This window comes from Euleptes europaea, chromosome 3 (genome assembly GCF_029931775.1).
Source record: "Euleptes europaea isolate rEulEur1 chromosome 3, rEulEur1.hap1, whole genome shotgun sequence".
NCBI lineage: Eukaryota > Metazoa > Chordata > Lepidosauria > Squamata > Sphaerodactylidae > Euleptes > Euleptes europaea.
Genome location: NC_079314.1, coordinates 85,913,950 through 85,933,538, shown reverse-complemented (window position 1 = coordinate 85,933,538; position 19,589 = coordinate 85,913,950). Strand labels below are relative to the sequence as shown.

The 19,589-nt window shown below is 41.0% G+C and overlaps 2 protein-coding genes across 5 annotated transcripts in view; one reads left to right on the top strand and one right to left on the bottom strand.

The window, feature by feature from the left end:
* The first annotated feature begins 1,375 nt into the window (after positions 1-1,375).
* LOC130474836 (uncharacterized) lies at positions 1,376-7,948 on the top strand. Its single transcript, XM_056846530.1, has 4 exons — positions 1,376-1,520; positions 2,420-2,576; positions 6,739-6,921; positions 7,711-7,948. The coding sequence occupies exons 1-4, from the start codon at positions 1,376-1,378 to the stop codon at positions 7,946-7,948; spliced, it is 723 nt and encodes a 240-aa protein (XP_056702508.1).
* Positions 7,949-16,342: 8,394 nt separating this feature from the next.
* CNOT4 (CCR4-NOT transcription complex subunit 4) overlaps positions 16,343-19,589 on the bottom strand; it is a 67,105-nt gene continuing 63,858 nt past the window's right edge. For 2 of the 4 annotated variants that reach the window (XM_056846021.1, XM_056846022.1), the window contains 2 exons: positions 18,374-18,586; positions 16,343-17,724 (listed from right to left, as the gene is read on the bottom strand). In XM_056846021.1, coding sequence (XP_056701999.1) covers positions 17,423-17,724; positions 18,374-18,586 — 515 coding nt within the window. In that variant the 3' untranslated portion in view covers positions 16,343-17,422. The remainder of the gene's footprint in view (positions 17,725-18,373; positions 18,587-19,589) is intronic. The other 2 variants (XM_056846023.1, XM_056846024.1) reach the window with 1 other exon arrangement.

The window sequence follows — 19,589 nt, the reverse complement described above, 5'->3', positions numbered from 1 at the left end:
ACTGGCTTGCTTTTCCTCACTTTAAAAGTGAGACCAAAGGAGAAAAGGCATTGGAGGCACAAGCTATATATACCTTTTGCTTATCCCACCGGTTAGGGTTGCCAACTCCAGGTTAGGAAATTCCTGGGAGGAGCCTGGGGAGGGCAATGCTTCCCGGTGCATTGCCAACAAAAATGCATTAATCTGCTCTAAGATCCATCTTGGTCTGCATTGCTTTAGGAATATAAGCATAGGCTTTTGATCCAAATACTCTTAAGATAATTCACACTGGAAAACATGGGAGAAACACACAGGGAGAGCAAGGCAGCCTCTGACGGGTGGAAAAGGCATGCATAACCAAAAAGAAGCCCCAATGCAGCTGGTGGGGGTGACTGTGGGAAATATCCCTTAATAAGAGGTCAACATTTCATTCCAGCCTAAGGTGTCATTGGCTGGAGCCCATTTCTCCACAAGTAACTCTCCTAACAGGCATTTCTTTATCGGTTGTTGCGCCTTAATTTTAATCCAAGTTCTTCTGCCGCTCGCCCCTCCTGCTTTGGGAAAGGCTTCCCTCTGGTTAGTGCCTGAGGGACAGTTTCTCCTGATGTGGCCTCTTTTTCCATAAGAATGGCACTTTATATGTAATTTATATTCAAAGCGATTTGCATTTCTCGAACTTCTTAAATTCCTCTCTAGAGAATTCCTCTTCCGATTGATTGATAATGCTTTGCAGCCTCAGAGATTCTTTGGATTCAGTTACATAGACAATATTCTCATATAATGCTGGCAGGCTGATTAAAATTAACACAAGCATATCCTCAGGAATTTCCTTTCCTGCTGCTCTCAATTGTTCAGCTAAATCAAGCGTTCTATCAAGATGTTCTTGGAGATTGGCACCTTCCTGCACTCTTATGCTAAACGACCATTTCTGAAGGTACATCTGGCCCTTTAATGATGTTTTTACATGCAGTCTCTGCAATTCTGGCCATACAGTCTTGGCAGTTGGAAATTTAATTACCCTTAATAGCTGTCGCTATAGTCTGGAAATCAGTTGTAATTCCCTGATCCACCTGGAGGTTGGCAACCCTACATCTGTGCAGTCTATGTGGAAGGTACTCTGGGAGACCCACAGCCCACACAAACCACCTCTTTTTCCAAGTACTATTTTCTGCAAACATACCGTTAAATGTAAAAATACCCCAGCAAATCCCAGCATTTTTATTTGACAGGCACTAACTAACTAAATAAAATGTCCCTGAATAAAAGACCAGCATTCCCAACATCACTGATCCTTACAGATCCTTTGTGCTTCTTAATAACCACCTGTATATTTCCACTGTCCTTTATCATAGCTCAATGCGCTGCTCTCCACCCACCAAGCTATGGATTTATGTACATGGATGACGGCTCTGGCAGCTCCCTGGGCTCAGCTGTCATCTTCTGGTGCATAGAAGGATATCAGCTTGTGGGCAATGGAAAGCTGACTTGCTTGCTGAAAGGAAGTGTCTCTGACTGGAGCCATCCTCCACCACACTGTGAAGGTAAACTAAGTTCAAACCTTTTCTGAATTCTTGGGCTTTGAAGGCTACCCACTTCAAGCCATTAAAAAAAGGCTGCTTGAAAAAGCCTGCAGATGATCTCGGCAATTAATCAAGAGAGTCAAGATGAAAGGTCAGTTCCAAGAGCCATAACAATTTTATATTAGACTGTTGCAGTTAGGGGGAAAAAGGAGTCTTGTGGCGCCTTAAACATGATAACGCTGGAAAGCCAGTATGGTGTAGTGGTTAATAGTGGTGGTTTGGAGCGGTGGACTCTGATCTGGAGAACCAGGTTTGATTCCCCACTCCTCCACATGAGTGGCGGAGGCTAATCTGGTGAACTGGATTTGTTTCCCCACTCCTCTGCATGAAGCCAGATGGGTGACCTTGGGCTAGTCACAGCTCTCTTAGAGCTCTCTCAGCCCCACCTAACTCACAGGGTGTCTGTTGTGGGGAGGGGAAGGGAAGGTGATTGTAAGCCGGTTTGATTCTTCCTTAAGCGGTGGAGAAAGTCAGCATATAAAAACCAACTCTTCTTCTTTTGTGCAGGGACGTTTCCCCATGGTCACTCCCGCCAACTGCTTCAGGGCTTCCTTTTGGTTATGCATGCCTTTTCCGCCCGTCGGAGGTAGCCTCACTCTCCCCGCGTGTTTTGCTCACATTTTCCAGATTCTGATTAAAACAGCATCTGGAAAACATGGGCAAAACGCGCAGGGAGAGCGAGGCAGCCTCTGATGGGAGGAAAAGGCATGCATAACCAAAAAGAAGCCCCAACGCAGCTGGTGGCGGTGACCATGTGAAATGTCCCTGAATAAAAGGCCAACACCTAAGGTGTCATGGGCTGGAGCCCATTTCTCCACAAGTAACTCTCCTAACAGGCACACTCTATTTTTATTGCCTAGTGATCCCAAAGCCAATGGACAAAGGTTTCCGAGTGGCAGTTATAGCCTCTCTCATCAGCGGAGTAGTTATTGTTACCATGTCCATCTCATTTGCTGTTTGCTGCCTGCGAGACAGAAGGCTGAGAGGAACTGAACACGGAAATGGAACCGGTGAAGAGTAAGTAATTCTAGACCCTTTACATAACTCAGGTCAGACCCAGTCACCAGACAGGATGAGTTAGTGCCTGTCAAATAAAAGGGATCAAGGAAGAACTGCTAGATATCTAGGAATGACTCACACTGGCCAGAAATGAAATGCTTTGGCCAATGTCCAAGAAATGTATATTACATTGTGGCTTTTGTGCAGCTTCAGCCCTGGATCTCAGTTCTTTCCTCTTTAACAGTATTATTGCTATTAAAGCCTATTCAGCATTCAGGGAAGGATAACTACATCCTCCTTATTAGACTGTACATAGAGGAAAATATCATTCTTGTGGTACATATTGAAACCTTGTGTATCTGGGAGAAGGCTTCTGACATCAACTCTAATGTGCGCTTGCTTCCAAAATATTGATTCATTCCAAGATGATACAGCCCTAAGAGAAGATAATACTTCATGCTTCACTGAATTGGTCATTGGGTCAAAGGCAAGAAAAGGGTATGGCTACCCTCTCATATGCCATCCCTCTAAACCCATCCTCACAACATCTTCTCATCTGAAAGTTCCAAGCAGGAAAACATTAACCTATAGAGACTATATTGTTACAAGCGGTAACCCACAAAGACTTGCAGGAGACATCTCATTTCCTCCTCCTCCACTATTTCTTCTTTCCCTTTCTTAAAAGCCCCCATAGCCTCTCCCCTTTTCCTGCTTCTTTCTCTCCTTCCCACCTAACAGCCAACCTACAGGTGCTCCTTTTATCATTTTTTAAAAAATGTATTTTTTTGTTTAGATTTCAGATTTTTCTGCAAACCTGTGGCATTTTTCGGGTTTGTAGAAATATCTGTCTTGCCGTTCACAGCTCCAGTCACTGGATTTAAGTATCCTCAGATTTGTCCAACTTCACTATTAGCATGATGATATTCTGCTTGTTTTATTTATTTATGGAATTTTTATGCCACCTTTCCTCGGGAACTATTCTGAGGCGGTGTACAAAATAACATAAAATACAAACGTTAGAGGTTATATATTAAAACCCAGCCAGAATTTTTAAAAATTGGCCTGGTTGGGGTTATTCATCCATCTATCATATCCCTGCAGTCCATTAACTAAGAAACCTCTTTCACTTCTGCTCCCATCATCCATGGACTGCTATCTTCATATGCCACTCTTGGGGCCAATCATCATCCCACTACTAGTTGCCAAGTTCATTAAGAGCACAGTGTATGCATACATTCCATAACTTATGTATATAACCAAAGATTGTGATGCTTACGGGAATACACAAAGGCACAGCCACATGCTGCAATATGCAGAAAAACAGCAGCTCAGTGCCATTAACCATAAAGCCACTGGACAGAAGATAGGACTGACTTAACTAATAATTTGAATGACAAATGCTGCATCAGCATTTCTGTGTGCGTGTGGAATCTGCCTATGGACCAGCAGGGCTACTCACAATCTACTCCCAATCTTCGACCACTTCAAGTAAGTGGGAAATTTGTGTCAGAAGCTGGCAGGGGGGAAGTGTGTCAGAAAAACCACAGCAAACCACTGGTATTTTCAGTATTGCTGTTATCCCTTATGTAGTAGTTCAGTCCCAGTTTAGTAGTCAGGATTAAGTCAACGTGTTTACAGCTATTGGGGACCTAGATCCATACCTATGTAACTTTTTGGCCTGGGGAAAGAAGTGAGAGGGGCTTGGCTAGGACACACTAATTTATGGTTGTTCCTGTCTTTGGTATATCTGAAGTTGTTAGTTAATCCAGTGTAATTTGGAAACGGGTATTAAAATAGGCTTTCAGCCAATATTCCTTCAATTGTTTATGCATACTGTACCTCTTTTACAATGAGAGGAATGCAACTGCCCTCTGCTGGTTAATCGATTCCATTATTATTGCTGTTCTGCTCTTTTAAGAGTTTATTTACAGGCTATGAATATTTGGCTTAGTTTGCTGCATCAAAGTGATATTTACTAAATCCATTTTCAATTACACAAAGACGATATATGTAGGGCAGGAGGGTTGGATCCTATGAACCACACAAAGCACAATTCATGGAGATGGGTCTTCCCAGCCTTTCCCCTTGCCTCAGCAGTCCTGTATGACTGTCAAGAAGCTACACACAAGTTTCAGAAGACCCTTATGGGCAAAATACCCCACATGGCACTGGCAGCTGAAGCAAGGAGGGGGGAATTGGAAGTTGCCCCCTTTCACTAGGGAAGAAACTCAGCAGAAAAGGCTTTTCAGAGGCCACGGGGGTGGGGTGTAGGGACTAGGACAATCTACTTCTGTGAGAACAAAGGTGCTCATGGTTTGTAGAATGCAACCCATACATACACATCCCTCTCCCAAAAATATATACTCAACTGCATAGCCTTTTCCTACTTCAGAAAAATTATGACTTGTGAGATTTTTCCACTGTTTATAGTTGTTCTAGTGTTAGACCTTTGTAAGGTGTTTGTAGTGTGTCCAAAATGTAGACTCCTATAGGAGGATGGCACCTGATTTGCTGAGTTCAGGGATCTTGCAAAGATTTTTTTCAATACACACATTAACAAAAGAAAACATGTTTTGTCTAAGCAGTTCCACCAACATGCCTGGGAAAATTCTGCATGATTTTGTAGTTCCATCATTATCAAACAACCATTTTCACATCACTGTTGGCAAATAAGTCAACATTGGGTGCTTGTTTTCATCTTTTACTTCCTTAGTTATAGCACACACATTGTCTAATGTTTTATATTATAGTGCTTATTACCCCCCAAATTTCTTCTACACACAAATTACTGAAGAAATAGCTAAACAAATGCTGCCATCTGCAGGCAGTGGGCTCAAAGTTGAAAATGAGGTCAGTATGATTACAAGAAAAGGCAGGTTAGAGCAATATAAACTACTTTGAGAGGTTTCCTACACTGACAAACGTATGGAAGTCATTAAATGTATATATGTAACACTATTTTCTGATGGATGGAGCAGTGAAGGCCTAGAAATAAAATGGAAAATGCTGGAGAAAATCTCCACCCCAGCTTTTCGAAACTGTTTTGAGAAACAGTGAAAAACTCCAATTAAATATTTCCTCTTTGGGAACAAATTAAATACTTTTCAAAACAAGATTTTACTTAAAGATATGTTTGTTTAAACATGGATAGTTTTGTCCACAATTAATCTGTGAGGCATATTAAGCTACACTACTGAAGAGTTCATGGTTTTCAATCTTGAAATGTTTAATTTAATATCCAGCTATTGTGACCCTATGAAATAGATTCTGTTCAAGTAACAATAAGCTTCTTTTTTGTTTTCTATAAAATTTGAATTTTCTATTTTATTTTTCCTGCCATGCAGACAGCAAAAAATAGGATATATGTGCTAAGGTATCACAGGTTACAGCAGTTTGCAGAGGTCTCTCACAGTACTGAGCATATTCAAAAAACTTTGTCTATAGAAATCATATACATTTTAAATTTCATAAATATGCCAAATAATACAATTTTATATACCAAGTTATAAAGAATGCTATTTATGTTGCTAAAGAAGTAAAATATGGTTAGGTTTGATAAATATTGTGTATATTGCCATTTCCCTCAGTATCTTTTTCTCAAAAAGAAACCCTGCAATTTCCCCCATGGTCTCAAAATGTCTACAGATTTGACATCTCTACTGATGGCAGAGTTAAAAAGTCACAGCCAATTTGGGTCAAGAGGCAGTAACAGAACAGGCTTCTTAAAGAATGTTTGCTTTTTTAATTGCTAGTATGGTCACTTAGAACAAATCTGTCTCTTCAAACAACTCTTCCTAATTATATCTTGTAGCACTGCAACTTCACATTTCCCATATGTGTATGCATGTACTGCAGAGAGTAACTGTCCTTTTGGGGAGCAAACACTGAGTACAAACACACCTCAGTGACAATATAACAGGCACCCCATTCTAGAACGTACTCGGCCTTACCATTGAACAAGGTCTACTACAGACAGATCGTGAAGATCCCTCAAGTCATCCATAACAAGACATATTACATATCCACAACTGATACTACCACAAATGTATTGGTGGATGCATGTGCAGATGTAACCTACCCAAAAATTTAGTCACCAAATTTTATACCAAGAACATCTTGACATAATGCACGCTTACTGCTAGAATAGAGTCACCTCTTTATACACTTTCCTGTTTCTTAGGCAACAGCAAAGGAGGAAATTTAAGATTGGAAGAGCCGGCTCTGCTAAGCAGGAAATGGGGAAACAAAGGAGTCACTTTGGGAAACTGAAGCACAATCGCAGGCTTCACTATCGTACCTCCGCCCTCTATAGTTGTGCATATCCTGGGGTACTGGCAGGATGCAACAACCAGGGATTTCAAAGGTATTGGCCCAGCTTGCTATCAACATTTCTTCCCATACAAACTAAGGTATATTTGTAAAAAGGTAAAGGTAGTCCAGTGTGCAAGCACCGGGTCATTACTGACCCATGGGGTGATGTCACATCACAATGTTTAGTAGGAAGACTATTTACAGGGTGGTTTGCCATTGCCTTCCTCAGTTGTCTACACTTTACCCCCAGCAAACCGGGTACTAATTTTACTGACCTTGGAAGGATGGAAGGCTGAGTCAACCTTGAGCCAGCTACCTGAAACCAACTTCTGTCAGGATTGAACATGAGCAGAGCTTTGACTGCAATACTGCAGCTTACCACTCTGCACCATGGGGCTCCTTCATATTTGTATAGCATAATTTATATGCTGAAAGTAGTCAAGATATAACTGGTTAATGATTTTACACACACTTCCTTCACCTACTAAACTCTTCTTCTCATTCTTTGAGTACCTGCTTCATTTCCCCACTCTCCATCAGCTCCAAATCAGGGCCATGTTGTGATTCAGCTGAGAAGAGATGTCTGAGGACATTATTTTACACTACCTTAGAGTCATATGGGAATGCAGTTAACAACTGCTAATACACAGCAGTCAGCATAGGTGGTACAGCATTGTTCTGTGGACTTGGCACTATTGCACCTCCTCATGAGCAACTCAAGCAGTGAATGCTTACAGTTAGGCACAGCTCAAGAAATGCTTTATTTAAGAAAATAACTGAATAGATGTGTTTAAGTCCAGCTGCATCTCTTACTATTGTTTATGTGCTCTATTTATAACAGAAGTCAAGAAAACCTACAGAAAGGGGCTCCGCAATCTTTATGCTCTGAGATCCACATCTTCCCACAGGTTGTTTTGAAGCCAGGCACAGTCCCAGCCGCTTCCATGTTTGTTCACTTACCTCAGAAACAAGGAGACATTCCTTTGACCGTGAAACCCTGCCACCCCAATCTCTTTCCAGATTTGCCTTCTGCTTATTACAGAAGATACGAAGGACTCCAACTCTTGAGCAAGCAGTGAAGGAGGCATTTTGGATTCAAAGATGTCATTTGGCTAATTATAAATACTAATGCCCCCGATTTTAGCAAGGTTGATCATTGTCACAAAGTTCATTCAACAGCTAATCTGTTGTCTGTGCTGAGAGGCACATACTTTATATCAAATATATAACCAGCAACAGAACAGGATTATCTGAACTACGCAAACTCTGATACAGACGACTTGTTCAGGACAAAAATACAATGAAAAATGTTTGATAACACACACTTATCTACATAGCGATAGAACTCTACAAAAAAAATATGTGTTTTAGCATGTACTTCCCTTACATGGATTGCTGTGGGCTGAAGTCCCAACTTTATGTGGAGTGCTTCTGCTGCAACCAAGAGATGGCAGGCTTCACAGGCCAGGATTAAGCAGCACTCCTTGTTGTTCCCGCCAGTTGAATCCTCTGGGAAGGTAGGAAGCAGATTTAGAGTATGGATGGGACCTACACCACCCCTCCTCCATTCCCTAGGGATGTCGTTTCACTAGGACATCCCAAACTATATGCTGATCCCACCCTGCAACTGAATCTGCTAATACGATGTGTGCTGGTTTAAAGCAGCTGGATTACTTGAGGAACGACACGAGAGGTTATGTGTTTGAGTTACATAAGAGTAAATATAAAAGCTATACAAAAAAGTGGGATAACCGTGTAACATTGATGGCTTTTTTGAATGGCTTAGCTGCAGAAGTCTCTTTGTGTCAAACATGCAGCCCCCAACTTTGAAGACTGCATCTCTGATTGGCTGACATTTGGACTAGCAACAAGTAATTGGTAGAGGCATATCCTTACTGTCAGTACCAAGCTATTCACTACCACTAGAGGTTTTGCAAGAGGCAGCATAGTGCAGCAGTTAAGAGTAATGGACCATTTGCATTTTAAAAATATATATTGAAAGTTTATATGCTGCCCCTGCAGAGACCTGCTCAAGGCAGCTTACAACTAGGATGATAAAAAAGGCATTGAAACGCAACCTTTAAAAAACAAAGAGGGCATAAAAACATAAAATACACACTGAGCAGCCTAAAGTGATCATCGGGGCAGAAGCAGGCCATAAAATATTTAAAAGATAAAGCACTTTAGTTATAGCATGGGTAAAAAAGGAATGTTTTAAACCTGGCACCAAAAAGGAAGGTAGGTGCCAGCCAAGCCTCACAAGGGAGAGCGTTCTGAAGGCAAAAAACCACCACTGAAAAAGCCCTGTTTCTGATCACCATCCCCCTCACTTCTGAAGGTGGAGGCACAGAGAGCAGCACTTTAGAAGAATGTCTTAACTGGAGGGCTGGAGAACATGGGAGGAGGCAGTCCTTCAGGAACCCATCCCCAAGCCATTTAGGGCCTTGATAGGTAAGAACTAGCACCTTGAATTGTGTGCCCAGAAGAAGATAGATAGCCACTGCAGATCTTTCGGCACAGGAGTGATATGACTTGGATCGGGGAGACATGGGTTCAAATCCCACTCAGTCATGATTTTGGGCCTGTTGCTTTCTCAGCCTAACCTACCTCACAAGATTATTTATTTAGTACATTTTTATCCTGCCATCCCTCCAAAGAGCTAAGAGTGGCAGACGTTCCCTCCTAATAACCACACTGTGAAGTAGGTTAGAAGAAGAGTTGGTTTTTATATGCCGACTTTCTCCACCACTTAAGGGACACTCAAACCGGCTTACCATCACCCTCCCTTCCCCTCCCCACAACAGACACCCTGAGAGGTATGTGGGGCTGAGAGAGCTCTAACAGAGCTGTAACTTGTCCAAGGTCACCCAGCTGGCTTCACGTGTAGGAGTGGGAAAACAAATCCAGTTCACCAGATTCGCCTCGGCCGCTCAGGTGGAGAGGGGCATCAAACCCGGCTCTCCAGATCAGAGTCCACTGCTCCAAACCACCGCTCTTAACCACTACACCATGCTGCAGGGGAGTGACTGGCCCAACATTATCCAGCAAGTGTCATGGCAGAGCAGGGATCTGAACCAAGGTACCTCAGATCCTGTGTCAGCACGCTAACCATTATAGTACACAGTTGGAAAGAGGAAATAGCAGAGGGAACAGCCATATAGCCTGCTCAGAACTCCATGTAGTAAGGGAAGGATGAAAAGCATGTAAAGTTTGATGGCTCATTGGTGAGCCCAGGCAGGATAGTTCATAGAAATGAGGTTTCTTCTAAGTAATCTTAACTATAATGCTGCTGGTGTCAATTCCTGGACACCCCAAAGAACCATTATGCCCAGAGTGAGAAAATGTGCACCTTTAAACTGTGCAATATTTAAAGTGTGCTTTCTGGAGCCACTGGAGCACTAGTCTGTGGTGCACTGAAGAAAATGCCAGCCCTCATAATTCCTTCCTTCAACAGTGCAGGTGGTGGGTCTCACTAAATCTTCCTTAGTGCAGTATAATTGGTTAAAAGCAGGCAAAGAAAATAAAAATCAGCAGTAAGGTCCCAACCAGCAGTAAAGTGCCCATTACTTCCATGAGAAATCAAAATACAATTGCTATGAAAACTGTCATGTTATCCTCAGATGTTCTGGAGGAAACACACCTATTAGCTGAAATATGAATTATTAATCTATGGAGTAATCCCAGTAAAGCTGTGAGACTTACATTTTACAGAGGTCATAAAACTATGCAAATAAGATAAGAGTTAGGCTCAAAAGAAAACGGTTGTGGTAAAATGGAAAAAATGCTACCTAATATCAGGCCTTAGGGTTGCCATCCTCCAGGTGCAGCCTGGAGAGCTCCCAGAATTAAAATTGATTTCCAGACAACAGAGATCAATTCCTGTAGAGAAAATGGCTGCTTTGGACTCTAACATTATACCCTGTTGAGGTCCCTGCTCTCCTCAAAACCTGCCCTTCCAGGGTTCCACTCCCAAATTTCTAGAAATTTCCTAACCCAGAGCTAGCAACCCTAGGCCTCACTGATCAATGTGCTCGTTATGTATTTCAGCTATGATTTAATACAGCTAGTGCAAGTAATTCTGATGGATAGAGAAGACTGAACATCTAACCACGTTGCCAAAAGTACCTCAACAGCAGCCAATATAAAACTGGCCAACCAAACATGACACCATGTGGAGAGTCTTCTCTTCATGTGCTTGGAGCAGATTAGGATCATGAGGATTAATCACATCTATACAAGTATTAGGGTTAACTAGTACATCTATTTAGAATGGAGCTGAGAAGTAACTGTATTTCAGTTCCTTCTAGATGCAGAATTTATGCGTTAATGTTGGTCAATAAAAGCCACCCTTACCTTGTTACCTTTCAATTGCTGGGACTGCAGACCAATCCATTCCAATCAATTTATTGGAGGCAACATGTAGCTGGGTTAAAAACCTACACTTAGGAATTCACATACCATCAACTACTGACTATACTACTGTCCATCTGTAAAAATTTGCCACGGAGAGACTGAAGTCTTGAAACAATAGAACTGGGTTATTATTAAATCCTTTAAAAAGATAAACCTGTTGATTGCGGTCAGAAGGCTACACATAGGGCCACACATACATCCTAAATTTAAGGGTAAAGGTAGAAGAAAAAGTGGGCCAGAGAGAAACTCCCAAGAACAAATGCATTAAAATTCAAGTTTTCCAAGTGAATGGATAAGAATTTTTTATGTAAGGTGTGGCTCAAACAATAAACATTTTTGGTTCTTGTAGGTTATCCGGGCTGTGTAACCGTGGTCTTGGTATTTTCTTTCCTGACGTTTCACCCGCAGCTGTGGCAGGCATCTTCAGAGGAGTAACACTGAAGGACAGTGTCTCTGTGTTGAATGTTTATTGTACATTCAAAATGTACAATAAACATTTTGAATTTTAGATTAGTTTTCTGCAGGAATCCAGGATTTTAAAAATTAAAATTTACTGCCAGTGTAAGTGCTTTTACAGATTTGGTGTATTGGTCCTGAGATGCTCAGGAGAAAGGAAAGCATATAAATATTTTAAATAAATAAAATAATCAAATACTACCAAACATAGGTTTATTAAAAGCTATTGCTGGAATAAATATTTATAATCTTAGATTACAAACGAATTTGTGCTGGTAATAGATTGTAGTAGAAAACGGATTGCTAATAAATATTTTCCCACTTTGCATCTTTAGTTGCAAAACAAATGTGCACAGTTCGATGATCGTCACTAACAGGAACTAATGCAGCTGTTACTGTAGCTGTCTATTGTTCAGAAATAACTGTTCATGAGAGTAGCCTTATGTCTACTCATACCAGTAGAATTCTTAGAGGACGCCTCATGGAAGATCGCAACAGTTACTTCCAGCAGACGAATTGGCTAGAGTAACATCTGCACTGGCTCGAAGACTAGAAGGCATAACAAAGTTTATTTGTAACTACACTTTTTGTCACCTTATCCGCACCAGAGATGTGAAAGTGTGTGTGTGTGTGTGTGGGGGAATCCAGGAAAATCCAGATATTTTTCAGTCCCCCCCCCAGACCTTTCCTCCGTTTTTCCAACAGAAAAATGGAAAATTGAGTGTGTGTGTATGAAAAGCTCCTGTCCAAGGCTCTGTCTTTTTGAACAAGTGAAATACTTTTTAGGATAAGGTTTTATTCTCTGAAAATGCTAAAAACTGCATTTTAATATTTTTATGTGAGATAATGAACAGGATTATATAATGAATTTGGTGCATATATATTGCAGACATAAAACATTACAGTGCCATCCTAAGCAGAGTTCTAAATCCATTCAGGTTGACGGGCTTAGAAGGATGCAACTCTGTTTAGGATGGCTAAATATGAATAATTTTGTAGATGATTCATATAATGTACTGTACCTAAGATTAATTCCGTTTTCAATGTTAGCTCAGTTTTCAAATTTGTAGAAGAGTCCTTAGTACTAGGGCCCTTATATAAAGACTGCTACTAACTCCAAATAAAGATAATCTGCTTACCAAGTTTGTGTCTCTGTTTTCAATTCCCCCCCCTTCCCGCTAGCAAATATTACATATGCACACTTAGGGAAGGCTGGAAGTCACAGGTGACAGCTCCCTGGCTCCAGTACTGGGAATATTTGCCATATTTTGTTTGAACCAAGCTACATTTCCCCTTTTACATTTCACAAATCTGCCAAAGTACAATTGTATATGTGACCAAAGTTATGAATCATGCATTTAATTTAAAAAAAAAATATCTCCCCAACATTTCTGTTCTCCATGGTTTCAAAATTTCTGGACAATTTTCTACTTTAAATGTCAGTACGATACTTAAAATACTTTCCATATATAGTAAACAAACTAATTTCTAAGGTACAATTTATTGTAGTTTATTTTTTATGGACTGCAGCTTTCACAGCAGCTTCAATACTACTAAACTTTTTTTCCTGTGGTTTAACTCGGAAGTTGCTCTTGTGAAAGTAGAAGATGCCTCTCCAAAGTATGCCATTTTCTTTATCTGCTACAGCCCTCTGTGCCATACCCTGCATCTTTCCCAAGGTCCTTGCCCTCAGGAGTGACTTCTGGGCATGGCTTGGGGACTGCAGAAAGGAACTTCTATCCTGTTGATGAAATCCCACCATTATGAATACCCAGGTCCTCAAAAAAAAAAAAAATGTAACATACATTCTCAACAGTATCACCCCATATTGGGAGACAGTAGCTTAGTTGAGGTCATGGCTGAACTCAGATTTCACAACCTGAATTATGCTACTTTTGTTATCATTATAAGTGCACCAAGACATAAGAGGCAATTCAAATACTTATTCAAGAACAATGGCCAAGAAAAATTATTTATGTGGTTAAGTCTCTTGTATATTATACAAACTGCAAAGATTGATCTAGAAGCAAAACTTTAAAGACGCCTGATTTTTCAAAGTGATGAAAACATTTTCTCCAAAAGCACAAAAGAAGTTCTGTCTTCACTGGGCCAGTAGTATGTGAACTACAATGTAATTAGAACATAAGAACATAAGAAAGGCCCTGCTGGATCAGACCAAGGCCCATCAAGTCCAGCAGTCTGTTCACACAGTGGACAACCAGGTGCCTCTAGGAAGCCACTAACAAGACAACTGCAGCTGCACCAACCTGCCTGTGTTCCACAGCACCCAAAATAATAGGCATGCTCCTCTGATACTAGAGAGAATAGGTATGCAGCACGACTAGTATCCATTCTAACAGCCATGAATACCCCTCTCCTCCATGAATATGAACACTCCCCTCTTAAAGCCCTCCAAGCTGACAGCCATCACCACATCCTGGGTCAGTGAGTTCCACAATTTAACTGCGTTGTGTGAAAAAATATTTCCTTTTATCTGTTTTGAATCTCTCGCCCTCCAACTTTAGCAGATGACCCCATGTTCTAGTAATATAGGAGAGGGAGAAAAACTTCTCCCTGTCCATTCTCTCCAAACCATGCATAATTTTATAGACCTCTATCATGTCTCCCCTCAGCCGCCTTCTTTCCAAGCTAAACAGCCCTAAGCGTCTTACCCGCTCCCCATAGGACAGTTGCTCTTGTCCCCTAACCATTTTGGTTGCTCTTTTCTGCACCTTCTCAAGCTCTGTAATATCCTTTTTCAGGTGTGGTGACCAGAACTGTACACAGTATTCCAAGTGTGGTGTCAATTAATCTTTACCATCTATTCTTTCAACTTACAAAGCAATCCTGAAGGGGGGGGCAAACCGGCTCAGGAACCAGCGTGACCCCTTGTGCTGGCTAAACTAGCATGAATGCCGGCACAGGCCCACTTACGCCGGTGCAGGGGAGTGGCACAGCAGCGCCCTGCTCAGGTGCCGGCACTGCTGCTGCAAGCATTTTGCCAGTGCAAGTGCTCACGTCGGAGTCAAAGAGGGCGTGTTCCTGGGCAGAGCTGACTTTAGTCAACTCCCAAAGCCCTTTCACCCCAGGAACGCCCCCTTTAGCTGGTGCGAACTTGCGCCAGCAAAAAGGCAGGCCCCATAGAACACTATGTAGCAGGGGTTTTTTTAAAATACATTTTAAGCTTGTCTTTTTGGGCCAGCAAGCCACTCAGGAGGCGGCGTGGCTGCACCGACCCTGGGCAGGACTGAACTCCCCCACCCTGGATTGTGCTGTTAAGAGATAGTAACCTTTTTAAAAACCTTCTGAGTATGTTACGGCTAAAATCTTACTAACAGTTGGCAATTTAACACCCCTTCCAAGCCTCTACCCTATAGTTCTTACATGCTTCCTGTTTACATTACTGTATCATTATTTCCACAGTAATATGCATGGCGAAGCAAAAGCAACAAATCAGGGCAAGGAGGCAAAATCCAGCACTTGGAGGATGCTCCATGCTAACATCGTCTCTTTCTGCCAGGTGAAAAAATGCAGGTTCCAAGAATACAACCTTGAACTTTCTGAGGTTATATCTATATGATATAAAGTTTCTACAAACCACAGGTTGATCTTCAAGTCATTTGAACCCTGCAAGGTGAAAGGAATATTCAGGGATGCAAAGATACAAGAAAAACCATTAATCAGGAATGAGGCTAAACCACTGAAACATTCCCCCTGGAAAGAAAAAAAAACCCTATTCTTCATATTACTTAGGCTTGGCTGGTTCTACTGTAATCTTTTTTTTACCTCCAGTGAAAAACAGGAATGTCTGGCAAAATGCACTTTAAAAAAATGTCTGGTAGATACCTGCTTATTATTGTGTATATTCTAATCTTTCCTTTTCAAATGTACATGGTATTAAGGAGGTTTCTATCAGTCAAGAAAACTAGCTTCTACTTTATACTCTTTTGTATTAAGATGCGCCAAAACTGGTTACAGGCAGAAACTTAGGACAGAGCTGGACCTTGATACTACAGGTGTGAAGAATAAACATTAGTTACCAGACTCGATACATGCAAACAAGCTATTCATTTACTAGAGATCAACAAGGTATGGGTTGGCTCCAGTCTAAATGGGCAATTTTCACTGATTCCCCCTTCCCACTGCAGACTGCCGTCATGCTATTCCTCAGAGTCCCTCATCTCCCACAAACGGCATTTCATGGAAGGCAGCGGGCTGCAGTCAGAGTGGGGAGGCAGGAAAATTCCATTCCACTGATGGAAAATTCAGACTGGATCCAACCCTTTTAATGTTGGGATACATGGGCTACAATCTAGTACACCTCTTGAGTATATATATGCTCCAAACTATATCTAATCTGCTTTAGAAGGTTATCTGAGTTTAAAATAAGTTTAAAATTCAGGAGAGAGTGCTGCCAGGATAAATAAAAATGGAAAGCAGTTTGAGATGTGGCAAAGAAAGGTTAATGCTGGAAGTAGAGTGGGGACAGTAACGGTCCCTTACAATATGCAAGGAAAGCCCCAAGTTTACCATCAGTTGCGTCACAGGTCCTGATAAAACAAGAACATGGAAACAAAACCAAAAAATGGAATACTCGCCAAAAATGTCATCAAGTTTTGTTTTATTTTAGATTTTAGTTTTTATTCTGAAGAAAGAGGTACATTTCCTTGTGGGTTTTTTTGTTTTTTTTTAGTTTTAGCGTCAGGTTATAACCATGTTTATTTAAATCTGTTTCTTTTTTTCCTGTCTTTCAATACTGCACAAACGTCCAGAAACTACAAGGTTAAGTAAAAGCTGCAGGCAGAGGTCGTCAAAGGTTGCGCTCCGGATGGTGATCATGTGGCCCCAATGCAGTGCTATCCCAGAGTGCCTTAAATCAGGTGAATTTAAAAAAAAAGAAAGAAAGAGAGACTGACGAGGAGACAGAAAGACTGAAGTAAATATCACTCGTGTTTTAGCTGCTTATAATTATATTATGTATAATGCTAGGTATTAGATTTGTGAATATTTTTAAAACGTTGTTTACTTGAAATCTAAAGCCAAAATTAAAAAAATCCCCCTTTGTTAAACCACTTCTTAGCAACATGTCAGTTATTTCTACAGGCAAATTGTCCTTCAACCCACTTCATGACATACCTGACAATATTGTCCCACTTTTCCAAAAAAAAGAAGGAAAAATAAGAAGCTATTTCCCCGTTTATTGACACACAGAATGCAAAATAAATGCTAGGCCACTGCTTTTTTCCAGATCCTGAATCTCTTGCTTAAATTAAATTGCTTTTAAATTCCTGCACTGATTTTGATTTTATATTATGCTTCCTCCTACTGTAGACTTGACATTTTTTGCTAGGCTAAAATAATTAAGTGCAAAAGATTTATGAAAGTAATATTCTCCTTTTATGCACCAAGGCTGTACTTTGATTTCTCTCTCTCTCTCTTTTTTTCTTAGTATGCTTAAAGAAACAGTTTTTAAACAGTGTGTTTCAAACATTGGCTCAGCAGAAATTTAACACAAAGAGATATGGTTATGACCCTGTGATTGCATTGCATTTGGGGGCTGGCAGGGACGAGGTTTGATCAAGAACTGGGTTCCTCAGAAAGAAAGATATGGAGGGGGAATCATGGGTGGGTGGGGGAAGTCTGGGTGGGGCAATTCCTGCATTTCTAATGTTTTAACTCTTTCCCTAATGACGATCCAGCGCTGAGCTCTGTAGTAGATCTGTGGGGGTTTTACTGGGGGGTCTGAAAGCTGTCTGAAAACCTGGGGGAGGAGAATGGAAACTGCCGGGGTTTGAAGGAGGGGAATAGGGATTCCAACTGGCTCTGTGCAGAGGAATCTGTGTGCTGAAAGGGTTATTGTGGGGGGTCTGTGTTGGGGCAGCACTGGGGCCATCCATCTCTGTGAGGGCCTGAAGAGATTTTAGCCAGTGTGGTGGATTGTCGTCTTGAAGGGACTCTAAACTGTTTCCAGCGGAGGCTGGGATACCTAGGAAGAAAAGAAAACATAGGGGGAGAAAAAGGTTAATTTGAAAAAAGCTTCAAAAAACAAAGTAGGTCAGCTTAACTTATCCAATTGCAATGGCAAGAAAACATTAGTTGGTACAAGTGCCTGTCCAAACCATTTTCCAATATATCAAAAAGTTGATTTTGTAAGGAGGATTTTCCCGTTAGAGGATTTTTGCCAAGTCATTCACCCACAGAGATCCACAAATCCAGTTTTACCAAATACCGTAATGCTTTTTTCCCCTTTTCTATCTTTCCAAACCATGCTTTAGCCTTTACAAGGAAACACAAACAGCCTTATAAACAGAGCTTTATAAACAAGTGGAGTATGTCCCTTTTTAATGCAGAAAAAAGTCCAGTTAATGTGTGTCAGAGCCTCAGGAACTACATTGCACAGACTGGCATGTCTACTTAAACCTTACAATGTGCTGGGAAAGATGGTGGGCATGCAACAGAAAAAGGTTGTGGGAGACTAGGTCATGTTTGCTCCATGAGACGCTCAGGCCTCTTGAAAGTTTGGTAGATGGAAGCTGGAAGAGACCACCGCATACAGACGCTTTTTAAAAAAGGCGTCAATTTGTGCCAAATACCCAATTGATAGTTGTCAGTGGAGTTGAAGGAGAAATTGTTACCTGTGATGATTGCGGGGTCCATCCAGCTGCCAGGGCTGTCCCAATTCAGGCTGTCGGTGGTGGCAGTGTTGGACGTTGGTACACTGTGGTTGGCGTTGGAGGGGGGAGTAGCATTGGGCAGTCCACCAAAGTTGATGTTAATGTTCGGTAGAAGTGCCCTTAGCCCGTCCTGCCATTCCTTCATATTTAAACTCTCTACAGAACAGTTGTTGTCTGGGAGATTTATCAACAAAAAAGAAAAAAGAAAATGAAAGATAGAAAATAAAAAGCTGAAGTTAGAAACAGATGTTGTTTTAGTGAAAGATGGTGGTTTTCTAAGCATTTAATACTGAGTCCCTATCAAGAGAATGGGGCAATGATGATAAATCAAGATGAAGCTTGAATGTTGAGCTGCTATAGAAGATAGGATTTCTTAAGCAGGTGGGGAAGAAAAACGTAACTCATTCCCCATTAAATTTGGATAGTAAAATTAAATGGCTAAGAACAGTAATTTCTATGTTATTAACTAGAAAACGTACTACATCCTTCTCATAAAATGCCCCCTGCCCAGAGACAAATTCTCTAGTTGTACTGAAGGCGAGAAGATTCAACAATTTCCTACTCAAATGAAGATGCAAGACCATACGTATGGAAACTGAACAGGATTAGAGGTTTGTGCAAGTGTTACACATCATTTGTACTTCGTTAGAGGGCAAAGGCAGCAAATGTTGGCTGGAGGTGGAAAAATCCACTTTAGCAGGAAGAGCAATAAATAGGAAGAAGTTCCTAAGCAACTTTAGAAGGATATCTAATATTGCAATCTGCCCTAAGTGAAGGACAATACATCTAGTACACATACATACTCAGCTACTCGACATCAACATTAAACGGCTATTTTAATAACATTGGGAACATTCCTATGACTTGATTTTAATCTTGCCAACAGAATATTGTCAACATTATTCAAAATACAACTAACATGTGGAATTTAACACATGACGGTGGCTTTCAAAAAGGTTGAAGACATTCCTGAAGAGTAGTCCTGACAACTGCCAACCATGATAGTTAGATAGAACCTCCTCATTTACAGACACTATACTTTCAATTATCAAACCCTCTGAACATCAGGGAATGGTAATTGCTTTTATCCCTACATCTCGGCTTTCAGAAGCATCCAACAAGCCAATGCTGAAAATTAAATGCTGAACTAAATAAATCCCTGGCACTATATTTTATT